The 15,179-nt window shown below is 39.5% G+C and overlaps 1 protein-coding gene across 11 annotated transcripts in view; it reads left to right on the top strand.

Annotated features, from left to right (window-relative positions):
* Positions 1-15,179, top strand: part of macf1a (microtubule actin crosslinking factor 1a) — a 577,816-nt gene that overhangs the window by 344,205 nt on the left and 218,432 nt on the right. For 6 of the 11 annotated variants that reach the window (XM_070899169.1, XM_070899162.1, XM_070899161.1 and 3 more), the window contains 3 exons: positions 401-489; positions 2,050-2,185; positions 7,050-12,293. In XM_070899169.1, the coding sequence (XP_070755270.1) occupies positions 401-489; positions 2,050-2,185; positions 7,050-12,293 (5,469 nt within the window). The remainder of the gene's footprint in view (positions 1-400; positions 490-2,049; positions 2,186-7,049; positions 12,294-15,179) is intronic. The other 5 variants (XM_070899171.1, XM_070899170.1, XM_070899166.1 and 2 more) reach the window with 1 other exon arrangement.

Below are 15,179 nucleotides of genomic sequence, written 5' to 3'. Positions count from 1 at the left end.
GGAGCTACTGCGCACGTGCGCAGCTGCCGGCATTCTTTTTGGCCCAGGCTGTAGCTCCGGCCCCCCTGCTGTTGTGCTGCGTCGCACTGACTGCTGAACAGGCCTGCTGCACTCGGAGAATCGTGAGGTAAGTTTTTGGCGTGTTTTTCATTCCGCAAAATTCCTCTCGGAGGTGCGCCGTTCTAGCGGATATTGGAAACTTGGGGCCGTGAAGTGTGTTTTACTTGTATTGTGTGAGCATATGTAAGCTATTTTCTGCTACATTTAGTGCACTTGGCTAAAACTATGTTGCCGTAGCGACACCTGTGTCTAGTCAGCAATTTCTATTGGACAACACTGCTCTAAGTCAGACTTAACAAGGCAGAAAAACAAAGCCTAAAAATATTTATTTATGATATAGGTAATTACTGAAGAACTCGATGCCAAGAAAGATCAAGTAGCGGAGGCGATCAAAACAGCACAGATTTTTCTTGCCAAGCATGGGAACAGGTTAGTTGGTGTATACTTCACATTTATGTTGGAACATCAGTTGCTACCATGACAACACATCACTAAAATGGCACAGCTGGGAAAGGAAAAGATCTGTTTCCCCGCTTTATTGTGTATAGGTGTGGAAAATGAGATTGCATAAGTTGGAATTCCTGCTGAGATCATGGTTTTAAGCAAATGTGCAAAATAATTTCTTGTGAAGGAAGTTCTATTGTAGTCCTTGAAAAGTCTGCCCAAAAAGAACATGTGTTTTCCACATCAACAGATGAGCAAAGAAACCCTATTTACCACTTTACACAATCAGTTAATTAGGCGGTTACTGGAATTGGCAATCTATACTTTGACGTCTCGAAAAAAAATGTAGATGGATACATTTTAGAAATGATTGTAGTTTGGCCTTTAAAACTGTGTATTTATTGAAATAACAGAACTTGATCTACAGTACATAAATATATGATTGCTCGAACTTGGCATGCTGAATAGATGTGTTGAATAAGCTGGATACTATGTTGAGCAATGTATTTATGGGGTCATCTACTACATAACTTCATCTTCCCATTAGTGTAAATGTAGTTTGGTCCAGACTTCTTTCCATTAGTTGTATTTTCAGTAGTACTAACACATACAAGTGTTTGTAAATTTTCCATTGTATTATTAATTCAAAAAATATACTTGTGTTCAATATTGAATTAAATTATTTTGGAAGAATTCCCAGATGCAAAGTCTATCGTGCAAAGTAAAACAATTCTCTATTTGTATTCCAGTGTAGCTGAATTAAAGGACCCTCCAGGCCATTAAGAGAGCAGAAATCTGGTCTATAGAAAAATAAATATATTTCCAGAGCATAAAAGGTTGCCTCCCTGCATTTCCCTGCATTGCTCAAAATATTCAATTTATCTGGCAAGTGTTTGTGATCCCTTTTTCCTTGGGTTTCCATTGTGTGAAAAGGTATTTTCATATTTTGAAATGACTCTAAGTAAGCTACAAAAAGAATCGCCTCCAGGACCAATAAAAGTTTGAACGGGAAACTTGTGTTTTATCTGCAACCCTACCATGTGAGGGGGTACAACGTAAAAACTGACTAGTTACATACCTTAACATCTACTTCTGTCACTACAGCTTGCAGTCAAACGCTCAATGAAACTGGAGCTTGCAGTTTTCAAGGCCGACTGCATAGTTTGATTTTTTTTATTGGCTCATGTTTTTCAGACCCAACTGAAATAACTTTTTAAAAATGGAGGCAGGGTTTTCTATTTGTTCACTTGCCAGACTGTGAATTTTCTATCTATTAAAATGAATGGAGGGAAATTGTGACCGGTGAGTGCACAAGTGAAAGGCCCTGGCCATAATATCCATGTTAAAAGATGGAAGTGTGCAAGTGCTAGTAAGCCATGGAGTCCTACCAAGTAAGAAGTTTTGGAAGATTCCCATGTACAAGGTTAACGATCCGATTTTCTTCTCCCTTTCTCTTGCCCTCCATCCCTCTGCCCATCACCCCCCCACCCCCACCACACAGACAATGTTAACTGATAGACACTTAACCGACAATCTTCTTTACAGGATGTCTCCAGAGGAACAGCAACAGGTGACATCACAATTGAACACGCTAAAAGAAACCTATGGTCAACTGTGTGAGCAGTCTGCAGAACAGCTCCAGCAGCTACAGAGTAAACTCGCTCAGGAAGTGCAACGCAAGGTACACTTTGGGGGTCAAATACATTGTTTTCAAATTAATATTTCAAGTATCTTATTGCCTCATTGGATAACTTGACCAACGTGGATCAGTGTTTGAATGTATTTGTGAATGTATAAATGAACATAATTTACATTGCATGGTATGTTTTACCTGTAATAGCACGGAGTGAACTTCATTACTCACATATACATCAGTCTACTCATCACATAAAGACAATTTTGCGTTTCTCAGCCAATTATCTCCAATTCAGTAATGCTAGCTTTTCATGTGCTACACTTTGTAATTAATTGTGTATGCTTTGCCTTACTTGTGTCTCTTTCCAAAGTGTGTACCCAAGTGCTTGCTTAATTTGTAGTGAGAGCTTACGGTAGATAATTGGTCAAGCTAATCCTAGTTCGTGTTTAAAGAATTCCCGTTTTATAATTTGGCGGATTTGTCATTCAGTGAACAAATAATGCTTTTGGTGTAAATTAAAAAGAAAGAACTTGCATTTACATAAGGGCTTTCACAACCTCAGGACATCCCAAACCACTTTATAACCAATGAAATACATTTGAAGTGTAGTCACTGTTGTAGGGAAATGTGGCAGTCAAATTGTGCACAGTAGGGTCCCACAAACAGCAATGAAATAATGATCGGATCATCTGTTTTAGTGATGTTGGTTGAGGGATAAATATTGGTCAAGACACCGGGAAGAACTTCCCCTGCTCTTCTTTGAATAGTGCCATCGGATCTTTTACGTCCACCTAAGATGGCAGATGGGGCCTCAGTTTTGTGCCTTAATCCAAATTAATAATGGAATGCTGAGCATAATAGATGAATCCTGGTGTAAAACCCACTTCTAACCAAGGAGATGACTCTACATTGTCTGAGAAACATAAACTGAATTTGTTCAGACTTCATGTTCATTGTTTACTGCTTCATCAGTGCATGACTGTGTGTGTGGAAATGAGAATGATGTAATCATTAGGTTTCCTCGTTCACTACTTTTCCAAAGTTTCTCTCTTATCGTCTGTTTAATTTGTCATTTCTAGGATATATATATATGTTGCCTTGTGTACAGTGATGCACTGTGAAATAGAACCCGATATTATAAATTGTAATTATGAGAATACCACATAATATGATACAAATCTATTTCATTGATATTTCAGCATTTTAAAAGGTTTTTTTTTGTAATTAATTCATGATTAATAGCCAATCTTCAAACCTACCTTCCCTGCATCATTCAGGAAAGAAGGAGGGTGGGTATCTAATATCGTTCTTGCTTCACTGTAGAAGGGAACCATGTTTGAAGTATGGTATAATCTTTGCTTGCTGTCAACAGCATAGTGCGATCATTGTCAAGTCTGAATTTCCATGACAAGTTGAGCATGATGTGTCACTATGAATTTCCTGTGAATAATTATGTCAAATTAACCAGCATCCTTGCTTACAACTCAAAACTAACCCTTCTGAAATAGAAGATGGATTAAAATTTGATACAAAAAAACCCCCATAAAAGCCGCATGCTGGACCTAACAACAAGCTTACACTCTGTGTGACACTGCTGAAATACTCGCATTAGCTCTGTTTTGCTGCTGGCAAGCCTCCGTTGCTGGTAAGTAAATGTTTTTGTCTTCCTGTTCTAAATTTGTTATATTGTATCTTTGTTACATATGTCTGTATTTGTCCGTTGTAACTGCATTTCTGATTAAAATATTAGATACCTATAATAACAAATAATCAAGAAATAACGCTGCAAATAAAATTCAAGAACCGTTTACTTAAATTGTAATGCACTGTCAAATCTAGCTAGTTCTATAAATATTGTCTTAAACTAAACATAAATGTTTTAAACTGATTTTCCAATCCCCCACACAAATGGATGTACAAAGCTTTTCAACAAGTCTATGCTTATTCGCGATACCCACCTCCTTCCCACTGTTGGATGTAGCTTTGTGTCTAGAATTTGTGAGGGAGGCTCCCATGCTTCCACACAAGGAAGAAGAGAAAATCAGTTTGCCCACAGACCAGGAGCAGGCTGGCTGAATACCCTCTTAACCAGGAATTGGTCTATAACATGCGAGGATATAAAATGAAAGGAGAAACAATTAGTGGAGCATATTCATAAATATAGTCCCAGACTTGATCTGTTTGCCATCATCTTTAATATTGGAATCCAATTATACTGAATTCAGGTACAGTGTTTAAAAAAACTATAGCATTCCAGCATTCCTGTTGCAGTAAAGTAACTACCCATTGAAATTAAAAATGTGTGCTAATCTATTGTTTAGTCTGCAGAAAGAAATTAAATCCACCTCATAAATCAATGGAAAACAGTGCCTGATGTCTGAACCAATTTACTTTTCTGTCCATGCAATGACTGAATCTTGTTAGAATTCAGTATAAATATTGCTTAGAATTGCAGCTTCAAGCTGCCTTGAGTAACAGATGTTCTGAAACATGTGAGACTCCAGATATTGTTGCATTTTGATGTAGTGATCTGAATTTCATTCTAAAAGGGTTACACAGCATTGAATAAACAGTTTTGTAAGGAGTAATAAATTTTATGTAACCCGTTTCTGGCGGGTACTCCTGATGACTAAAGAAGTCTTTAGACAGAGATTAATTCAAAAGTTGACATATTACAAGAGTGCTAAAATTCTATTAAGTATTTTATTAGGACTTGGTAATATCTGTTACGTTTGCTGTGCTGCTTGCTTTTTTGTGCGATACTCTGAGCTCACTATTCCCATCCCGCGATACCACAAGTTTGGAGGTAATATAGATAAGTTATTCGTTCCGCTATCTACTGGCAAATATCCATTTATATCTTTGATTGAATTCCTTTGTAGTTTTGAGAACACATATACATCAACATTTACAACAAGTGTATAAAGTGCTATTCTATAGTTCAGAAGTATCCAGCATCAATCACAATGAAAAATCATAATGCAGTCTGTATAATATAATTTTCATACCTTGCGTATATTGTAAGCCATAGCTCCCATTAAGATTGCGAGTTTATTGCTCTCATTAGCATAATCATCCCACAGATTATCAAGAACTCGAGTGCATTTGTTCTACTTTCCTTTCGAAGCACCCCCCCCCCCCCCCCCTGCAATTTTACCTAATAAAGGATCTGGTTTCCTATAACTAGGCTTACAGGCCTTTGTTGCATGTTATGTGTCTGCTCGTACACAATTGTGTTCCCAGTTTCAGTGAGCACCCAAAGTGTGCGGCCTAATTTCACCAATGCACATGTAATTTGTACAAATTGTGAGGAGGACACACAAAATCTGCAAAGGGATATAGACAGGCTAAGTGAGTGGGCAAAAATTTGGCAGATGGAATATAATGTAGGAAAATGTGAGGTTATTCACTTTGACAGAAATAATAGAAGAGCAAATTATAATTTAAATGGAGAAAAATTGCAAAGTGCTGCAATACAAAGGGACCTGGGGGTCCTTGTGCATGAAACACAAAGTTAGTATGCAGGTACAGCAAGTAATCAGGAAGGCAAATGGAATGTTGGCCTTTATTGCAAGGGGTGATAGAGTATAAAAGCAGAGAAGTCCTGCTACAACTGTACAGGGTATTGGTGAGGCCACACCTGGAGTACTGCGAAAAGTTTTGGTCTCCGTATTTAAGGAAGGATATACTTGCATTGGAGGCTGTTCAGAGAAGGTTCACTGGGTTGATTCTGGAGATGAGGGGGTTGACTTATGAAGATAGGTTGAGTCGGTTGGGCCTATACACATTGGAGTTCAGAAGAATGAGAGGTGATCTTATCGAAACATATAAGATACTGAAGGGGCTCGACAAGGTGGATGCAGAGAGGATATTTCCACTCATAGGGGAAACTAAAATAGGGGACATTGTGTCAGAATACGGTGCTGCCCATTTAAAATTGAGATGTGGAGGAATATCTTCTCTGAGGGTTGTAAATCTGTGGAATTCTCTGCCCCAGAGAGCTGTGGAGGCTGGGTCATTGAATATATTTAAGGCGGAGATAGACAGATTTTTGAGCGATAAGGGAGTAAAGGGTTATGGGGCACGGGCAGGGAAGTGGAGCTGAGACCATGATCAGATCAGCCATGATCTTATTGAATGGCTGAGCAGGTTCGAGGGGCCAAATGGCCTGCTCCTGCTCCTATTTCTTATGTTCTTAAAGCTACCTACCAGTACAAGGAATGACTTACACCAGTTGAGGTATGAACATAAGAAAATACGCAATGGGAGCAGGAGTAGGCCATTTGGCCCCTCGAGCCTGCTCTGCCATTCAATAAGATCATGGCTGATCTGATCTTGGCCTCAACTCCACTTCCCTGTCCACTCCCCATAGATAGGACATTGCACAATACCACATCATGTTGTCTTGATGCAAATTAATTTCTGGCATGTGCAAGCTCTAAATGTTGTCGTGGAGCTGACACAGATCTAATCTGCATCAGTGGTCTAACTTGGAGGTTGGTTAGATGATTACAATGTGGATTTATTGCTTTCAGGAGGGGATTTCATGCCAAATTCACACTAAACTTGATAGGAACACTACCACAACAACAACACTGAAACCTGATTAACTCATCACAACTGGGGAATGTAGATTCAAGTGATCGACAATTATAAAACAGTTAAAGAGCAACTCCAACTGCCATAGCTTCCTTTTGGATTTTGTAGCTACAAATGCAAAGCCCATTTATTTTGTCTTTCACATTTCGTATTTTTTTTTTTAGATGTTTAGTTTGGAATGGTATAGTCAAAATTAACCTAAATTAATATGACTTCTTTACTCAAAACTGCACCTATAATTGCAAGTGTATTTGCTTATTTATTCGTTGCTTGAAGTTCAGTGACCTAACTTGTGCTTTACATTTTCCAGGAGAATGGAACAATTGCAGGTGTGATTGACCTGGGAACAGTAGAAATGTTTCCAATTTTCCGTGCCATGCAGAAGGGCCTTATAGACCAGGACACGGGGCTCGCTCTGCTGCAGATTCAAGTAATTAATTCTGGCCTCATAACCCCTGAAACAAGTGACAGTCTGTCCGTGGAGGAAGCTTTAGCAAGTGGTGCAATAGATGACCGAACAGGTAAATCTTTGAAAGAACTGCAGGCTGCCATACAGCTGATGAAAAGCACAAACTTTAAAAATAAGAAGCTTCTTCCTGTTGCTGCTGCTATTGAAGAGAAGAAAATTGAAGAGAATGTGGGGCTGAAGATTTTGGAGACACAGCTCAGCAGTGGTGGTCTTGGTAACCCATCAACAGGCAAAGCTGTGAATTTGGAGACAGCTTTCCAACAGGGCCTGATCACTGCTTCCCTTTACTCTCAGCTGAAGGCTAGAGAAAGAATGCAAAAAAGTCTGATTGATCCAAACACAGGAGAAAAACTCAATCTTTCAGAACTAATGCAACGGTGCATTGTAGATAAAGAAACTGGATTGACATTATTTCCAATAAAGCAACTTGCTGGTGGAATGGTGTGTCTGAAATCAGGTAGGAAAGTCAGCATATTCCGTGCTATCCAGGAAGGCCTGATAGATCAACAGGTAATGGTCAGACTTTTAGAGGCCCAACTCTTTGCAGGAGGCATTGTAGATCCCAGAACAGGACACCGATTAACAGTGGATGAAGCAGTGAGACATAATCTAATTGATCATGACATTGCTTGTTCCATATTAATCCGTCAGATCCAGATGGGTGGTGTTATTGACCCAGTCTCAGGTCAGCGACTGACTCTGGATGAAGCTGTGCAACGGGATTTGATGACTTCAAGAAGCGCACTGGTTGTACTGGAGTCCCAGTGCTCCTTTAAGGGACTGCTGTGGCCAGAATCTGGTGAAGTCATCCTTGTGACCAGTGCATTGCAACAGGGGCTTGTCTCCACAGAATTAGCACACAAAATCCTGAAGAAGAGATCCACAATATCAGAACTTTATGTCCCAGAAACCACTGAGGTGCTCTCCTGGGAAAAATCAATTGAACAAGGAATTTTAGACCATAAAGTTGCTGAAGTGTTGAAGCCTATTCATATACCTGATACAATACCAAATATGAAAGAACCAAGTACTCCAAGCATGAACAGATTGAATTGGAGGTCAGCTGGTGGAAGCCTGCCAAATTCCAATCTGAAATCCCTGGATACAGTCAATAGTACTGAAGCCTCTGATGGGCAAGTAGTAGAGGAAAGACTGTTGTCTTATTTAATGGCCCAAAGTTATATGGATGTGCATAATGGCAACAGGTTGCTTTTGCTTGATGCCGAGTTGAATGACATCACGAAAGGATTCATAGAAGCCAGAGTAAATGCTGCAGTAGTGAAAAGTGAAGATCTGTTAGATGAATGCAATGGACAAGAATATGCTATTGCAATGGAAGTAATTGAATCGGATGCAGCTGATTCTATTGAAATATACCATCCAGACAAGACAAAGTTAGAACGGAATGACGGATTACAAGCAAGTGATAATAAGAAAGTTGAAGCTGTTCATGGAATGCATGAGACACAATCAGATACATGGATTAATGAAACTGTATGCAGCAAAATACCAGTCAAGAAGAAAATGGACTCCCAAGTCTATAAAGAAGTGGATGATAAAACAGAAACCTGTTGTAAGGATGTTCTCCCAACTAAAACACGACCAACTAAAAGAAAAAAGAAAATGGCGAAATGTGACACTGATGAAAAAGAACTGAAAATATTGCTGGGTAAATCCAAGTCTGTCACCAGTGTAGTTAGTGATGAAACAACTGTTACTGAGAAACCTACAGAAGGATCGCAGAAAGCAACGATGTCTAGTGTAGATACTGAAACTTCACTTTCTGCAGTAACTGACATTAAAATTCGATCACATTCTCAGAATTGGGTCGACAATGACAACTTTGAAAAAGAAGCCATAGACTTGCAGACAGTTGGTCCATTCCATCAGCCCGACTGTCAAATTACTTTAACCTGTTCAGGAATAGCTAAAGATGTTACAAGATTAACAGCTCACGAGTCACTGCAAGAATCTCATTACGGCTCAATACTGAAAAATAGAGCCAAAGCCGATGACGGAGATATTTATGTGATAAATGTTAGTACGGTTGAACCAATATTATGTGATATTAAAGATGGAATTGAACAAGACAATCTGAATGGGACCATAAAAGGTAAAAATGAAAAACTGCTTAGTGGAGGACAAAATTCTGAGCAAAATTATCCTGTAGAAGCTGTCCAATATCAGGAACCTGCATTAAATTCAATTCCAACCAGAGAGTATTTGGATGAGGAATCCGCTTTAAATTTTCTGATTGGCCAACTTCAAAGTGGTGGTATCTTTGATGAGCAGACAGGACAGAAACTACCACTGAACGAAGCAATGGCCAAGGGAGTGCTGCAAAGCCACACTGCTCTCAAACTAATGGAAAAACTGGGTATCTTCAGTGGCTTCTTTGATCCACAGACTTGTGAAACACTGACAGTAGCTGAGGCAGTAGATGAAGGTCTTGTGGATGAACAGTTGATTCAGAAGATCTTCAACTCTGAGAAAGTTATTTGTGGTGTAATTGATCCAGGTAGCTCTTCCATACACTCAGTTAAAGATGCAGCTGAAATTGGGCTTCTGGATCAAGAAACTGCAGCAAGAATCCTAGAGGGACAGGTGGTTTCTGGTGGAATCATTGACTTAAAGCGAGGCAAACAGTTATCAGTGACTTTAGCATCAAAAATGGGTTTAGTAGACAATACACATTTGGATAATTTGACGAGGCTAGAGAAGGCTACTAAAGGAAAGGAATCTGATGAAAACACAAAACTGAGAAAAATTTATTTACAGATGGAAATGAATGGCATCGTAGATCCTCAAGCAAAGGAACATGTGACCATTGTTGAAGCAAGAAAGAGGGGAATCCTTGATAAAGAGACCATTCTTAACATTTTGAAAAAGCAGGTGGCTTTTGGGGGTATTAATCATCACTTATCAGGAATGAGACTTTCTGTGACAGATGCTGTTAAATGTGGCCTGGTTGATCAGGATGTAGCTAATGAATTGATTGAAGTAGAAAGAGCTTGTCAGCATGCATATGTCCACCCAAAGACAATGCAGCCAGTCACTTTATCTGAAGCAACATCGTTAGGCCTTGTAAAACCAGACTTTGCTTTAGAAGTGGAAGAACTCCAAGCTTTGAGTGGAAGGTTTAAAGAACCAGTAACTTGCAAAAATCTGACATTAACTCAAGCTACAAAGCAAGGAAGGTTGGAAAAGTCTATAATGGAAAAGGCAATGTCTTCCCCTGAGTTGAATCAAGGTATTGTGGATCCTGAGCAGTGTATGATAATACCTTATTCAGAGTTAATAAAGAAAGGAAAAATAGACCTGGAATCTGGCCAACGATATATGGAGGTCAGATATTTCACAGGGATTGTAGATGAACCGACAGGCAAGACCTTATCTGTTGCTGAAGCAGTAAAAAAAATGAAAGTAGATCCAGTGCCAGCCTTGCGACTGCTACAAGCCCAAGCTGATAGTGGTGGGATTGTGGATAGGACCACTGGTAATAGAATGACTCTAGCAAAAGCTGCAGAATGTGAAATATTGGATGACAATATGCTGAAGATTATTGTCACCAATCAGCTTTTGAGTGGAGGAGTAATTGATACACTCACTGGCGACAAAGTCCCACTCGCCCAAGCAGCTAAAAGTGGTCTGATAAGTCAAAAGGTAGCTGAGGAAATCCAATCCAATTTAGGTTCTATTGATGAATATACTGATCCAGATCAGAGCATTGCTACAGAGGTGGTAGAAATAATTACAGCCATAATGCAGAAAACATCTTTCCAAGAACCATCCTCAAATGAAGTGACCCAGATGTTGCCTCCAAGAGCAGATGATGAAGACCAGTTGAGTGCTGAAATTGGAATAGTCAGTTATAAAAATGAAGGCGATTTGTTCCCTGAGGAGCAAGTGCCTTTATCGTCTGAACCAGTGTTGGAAAAAATGGCTGTGATAAAGGATTCATTACCTCTGAAACTTGTTGATACAAAATATACATTATTGTGCCAGAACGAGGAAAAATTTGGTTGCCCAAGTCTGTCAGCGCCAGCACAAGAATCAATAGTCTATATGGACACAGAAACAAACTTTAGAGGTGTGGAGAAAATGGCTGAGAAAGAGATGGACTTTGCTAATGGTTCAGAGGAATACTCAAACATTAAGAAGAAAGTACAGGACATTATTGGTCTGGAAATGAGTGATTCACAGAAATCTTTTGAAGAAAAGGATGATCACTATGGAAATGGAAAGCAAAGAATGATTTCTAAGAACGTAGAAGGTAAGAGTGATCAAGAAGTCTATTTATTGATGGATCATGAAATGAAAGAACCCAAATCAGAAGAAAGAGAGCAACTTATTTTACAAAGTATAAAAGGACTTCCTAATTATACGCAAAAGAAAATTGAGGAATTGGTGAAACAAAGAATGGAAGATGACATTTCAAGAGAGAACGTGCCTAAATATCAGAAAGATGGAGAGACGCTTTTAAGAAAAATAAAGGAGACCATTGGAAAGCAGGTTCATGAAAGTTTAATTGAAGTGAAGAAGTCATTTGTTGGAATAGCAACACATGTTGAGCATAATGTAGAATCAAATGGAAAAGTAGAGGAACCAAAAAGTGTAGAGCAAGGTGGAAAATTAGGTCAAATGCCTGCTGATGAAAATAAACTTCCAAGTGTTAGAAAAGCAAAGGTGTTTGTTGTGCCCACAAACAGCACAGTTCTAACTGATCGCCTTGTCAGTGAGAATGTGGCAATGCTTTCAGAAGACAAGCAACTAAATCCAGAATCCAAAGAAATATTTGTCTCAAAGGTAAATGATGGGGAAACGTCAGTAAAAGGTGCAAAAGAACCGGAAAAGACTGAATCTGCAAAAAACATTTTGGGCCAGAAAATTACAAGTAATTCTGAATCTGCTAATAAAGGTGCCCCATTAGAGGAAGATATTGAAAGTACCCAGATGATCAACCAAAATCCCCTGCAGAAACAAACTGACGAACCAACATTTATGAACTTAAATGAACAGGGAGGAGTTATCAACAAAGGTGCTGGAAAAATTGAGGACAGAGCAGAAGAAATGACAGAAAAGCAGGTAATTATAGCATAACCATTGGATAGATTTTTAATTGGAGAGAGTTTTATAATTTCTGTATTTTCACACTTCTAGGTTCCTTCACCCCAACTGAGAGGATTGGCTGACCTTCAGGCTTCCATGAATACTGTTCCCAATCAGTCCCAGCAGGTGTGCAGAAGTGGCCTGGAATGATTCCCCCCCCCCCCCCCCTCTCTGACTTGCTGTGGGGTAGCATCTGACTTCTGCTTAGTATTCTGCTAAATAATGTATAGTCAGATTGCTAACTCATAATGAGAGAATCAAGTTGATGACATCACATCCCACTTCTTTGTGGAGTTTACGTGCTGATTTTCCAGCATACTGCTGTGCTGCACTGGCCTAACCCACATCTTTGTTTTAAATGCAAATATTCGGAAACTGTTATTTCAAGATATTTCAAGTGCAAGATTATAGCCTAGCTGCTGGGAATCCTGATTGCAATATTGACAGTGGTTTAATAAAATTATTACATTTTGAAGTTACTACAAGTAAAAAATTAGCAAAGACTTCTGAGGCAAAATCAATATCCTCGGAGTATAACTGAAAATTGTTCTTTTCTGTTGACCACAATTTTATAACCTTACAAAACAAAAGTTTTCTGGGGGATTTACATCAGTTAGTTGAAATTGAAGGCAATTACTGGCATTATCTGTGTGCGATTGAAAATGCTGCTTTTCTTATTTCTAGGAAACTATGAGACCAGTCTGCGTGAGCAGAATTCAGTCATTTATTGAGCATTATGAAAGGCTGAAGTTTTGGCAGCTCTTTTTACCTTCTCATTTGCATTTTTGTATTTAACATAAATAATCCAAATGAATGTTGCTTTTTACGGGTAGATGTGCAGAATTGCAAGTGAAATGCCTCTTAGCAAACTGCAGCCCCTAGAAACCAGTTACTATGAACCACAATTTAGGTTGTTTGAAATTCAAATACAACAAAAAGTTTTCCCTCATCAGTAACTTGTATTCAGATTCAGACAATCATTTATTGCTATCATGTACATTTCTGTTTACATTGAAACCCTGTTGTTTTCTTTTCATTCAGTGCATAAGATTTCAGATTTACATGCCATTCAGTGAATAAAATACACGTCCTAGTTACATCCTGTCAAGTAAAAGTTGTGCTCGACTCCAAAAGTCTGTATCGTGGGAGCTTGTCGTTCTAGAGGTTACCCTGTTGAATTACATCTTCTAGCATTAACTAATAGAAGTCTACAACCTAAAATCGCTTTGCTTGAGGAAATAGCGTGGTTGGAAAGCAAAATAGATGTGGGGGGAGCGGGAAGTGAAATTGAAGAGTAAATAAATATAAGTAAATGTACATAGAGATGCGATTCAAAATAAGTTTTTAGGGAAGCCTCTGTTTGTGAAGAGAAAAAGATTTGTGAAGACAAACGTAGGTCCCTTGCAGTCAGATTCAGGAACTATGAAATGGCAGACCAATTGAACAAATACTTTGGTTCTGTCTTCACGAAGGAAGACACAAATAACCTTCCGGAAGTACTAGGGGACCGAGGGTCTAGTGAGAAGGAAGAACTGAAGGATATCCTTATTAGGCGGGAAATTATGTTGGGGAAATTGATGGGATTGAAGGCCAATAAATCCCCGGGACCTGATGGTCTGCATCCCAGAGTACTTAAGGAAGTGGCCCTAGAAATAGTGGATGCATTGGTGATCATTTTCCAACAGTCTATCGACTCTGGATCAATTCCTATGGACTGGAGGGTAGCTAATGTCGCACCACTTTTTAAAAAGGGAGGGAGAGAGAAAGCGGGTAATTATAGACCGGTTAGCCTGACATCAGTAGTGGGGAAAATGTTGAAATCCGTTATTAAGGATGAAATAGCAATGCATTTGGAAAGCAGTGACAGGATCGGTCCATGTCAGCATGGATTTATGAAGGGGAAATCATGCTTGACAAATCTTCTGGAATTTTTTGAGGATGTAAGTAGTTGAGTGGAAAAGGGAGAACCAGTGGATGTGGTGTATTTGGACTTTCAAAAGGCTTTTGACAAGGTCCCACACAAGAGATTGGTGTGCAAAATCAAAGTACATGGTATTGGGGGTAATATACTGACGTGGATAAAGAACTGGTTGACAGACAGGAAACAGAGAGTCGGGATAAACGGGTCCTTTTCAGAATAGCAGGCAGTGACTAATGGAGTGCCGCAGGGCTCAGTGCTGGGACCCGAACTCTTTACAATATACATCAATGATTTAGATGAAGGAATTGAGTGTAATTTCTCCACGTTTGCAGATGACACTAAACTGGGTGGTGGTGTGAGCTGTGAGGGGGACGCTAAGAGGCTGCAGGGTGACTTGGACAGGTTAGGTGAGTGGGCAAATGCATGACAGATGCAGCATAATGTGGATAAATGTGAGGTTATCCACTTTGGGGGCAAAAACACGAAGACAGAATATTATCTGAATGGTGGCAGATTAGGAAAAGGGGAGGTGCAATGAGACCTGGGTGTCATGGTTCATCAGTCATTGAAAGTTGGCATGCAGGTACAGCAGGCAGTGAAGAAGGAAAATGGTATGTTGGCCTTCATAGCTAGGGGATTTGAGTATAGGAGCAGGGAGGTCTTACTGCAGTTGTACAGGGCCTTGGTGAGGCCTCACCTGGAATATTGTGTTCAGTTTTGGTCTCCTAATCTGAGGAACTATGTTCTTGCTATTGAGGGAGTGCAGAGAAGGTTCATCAGACTGATTCCCGAGATGGCTGGACTGACATATAAGGAGAGACTGGATCAACTGGCCTTTATACATTGGAGATTAGGAAGATGAGAGGGGATCTCATAGAAACATATAAGATTCTGACGGGACGGGACAGGTTAGATGCGGGTCAAATGTTTCCGATGTTGGA

The sequence above is a fragment of the Pristiophorus japonicus genome, chromosome 14, assembly GCF_044704955.1.
Source record: "Pristiophorus japonicus isolate sPriJap1 chromosome 14, sPriJap1.hap1, whole genome shotgun sequence".
Classification (NCBI taxonomy): domain Eukaryota; kingdom Metazoa; phylum Chordata; class Chondrichthyes; family Pristiophoridae; genus Pristiophorus; species Pristiophorus japonicus.
This window is presented reverse-complemented; position numbering and strand designations above follow the sequence as displayed.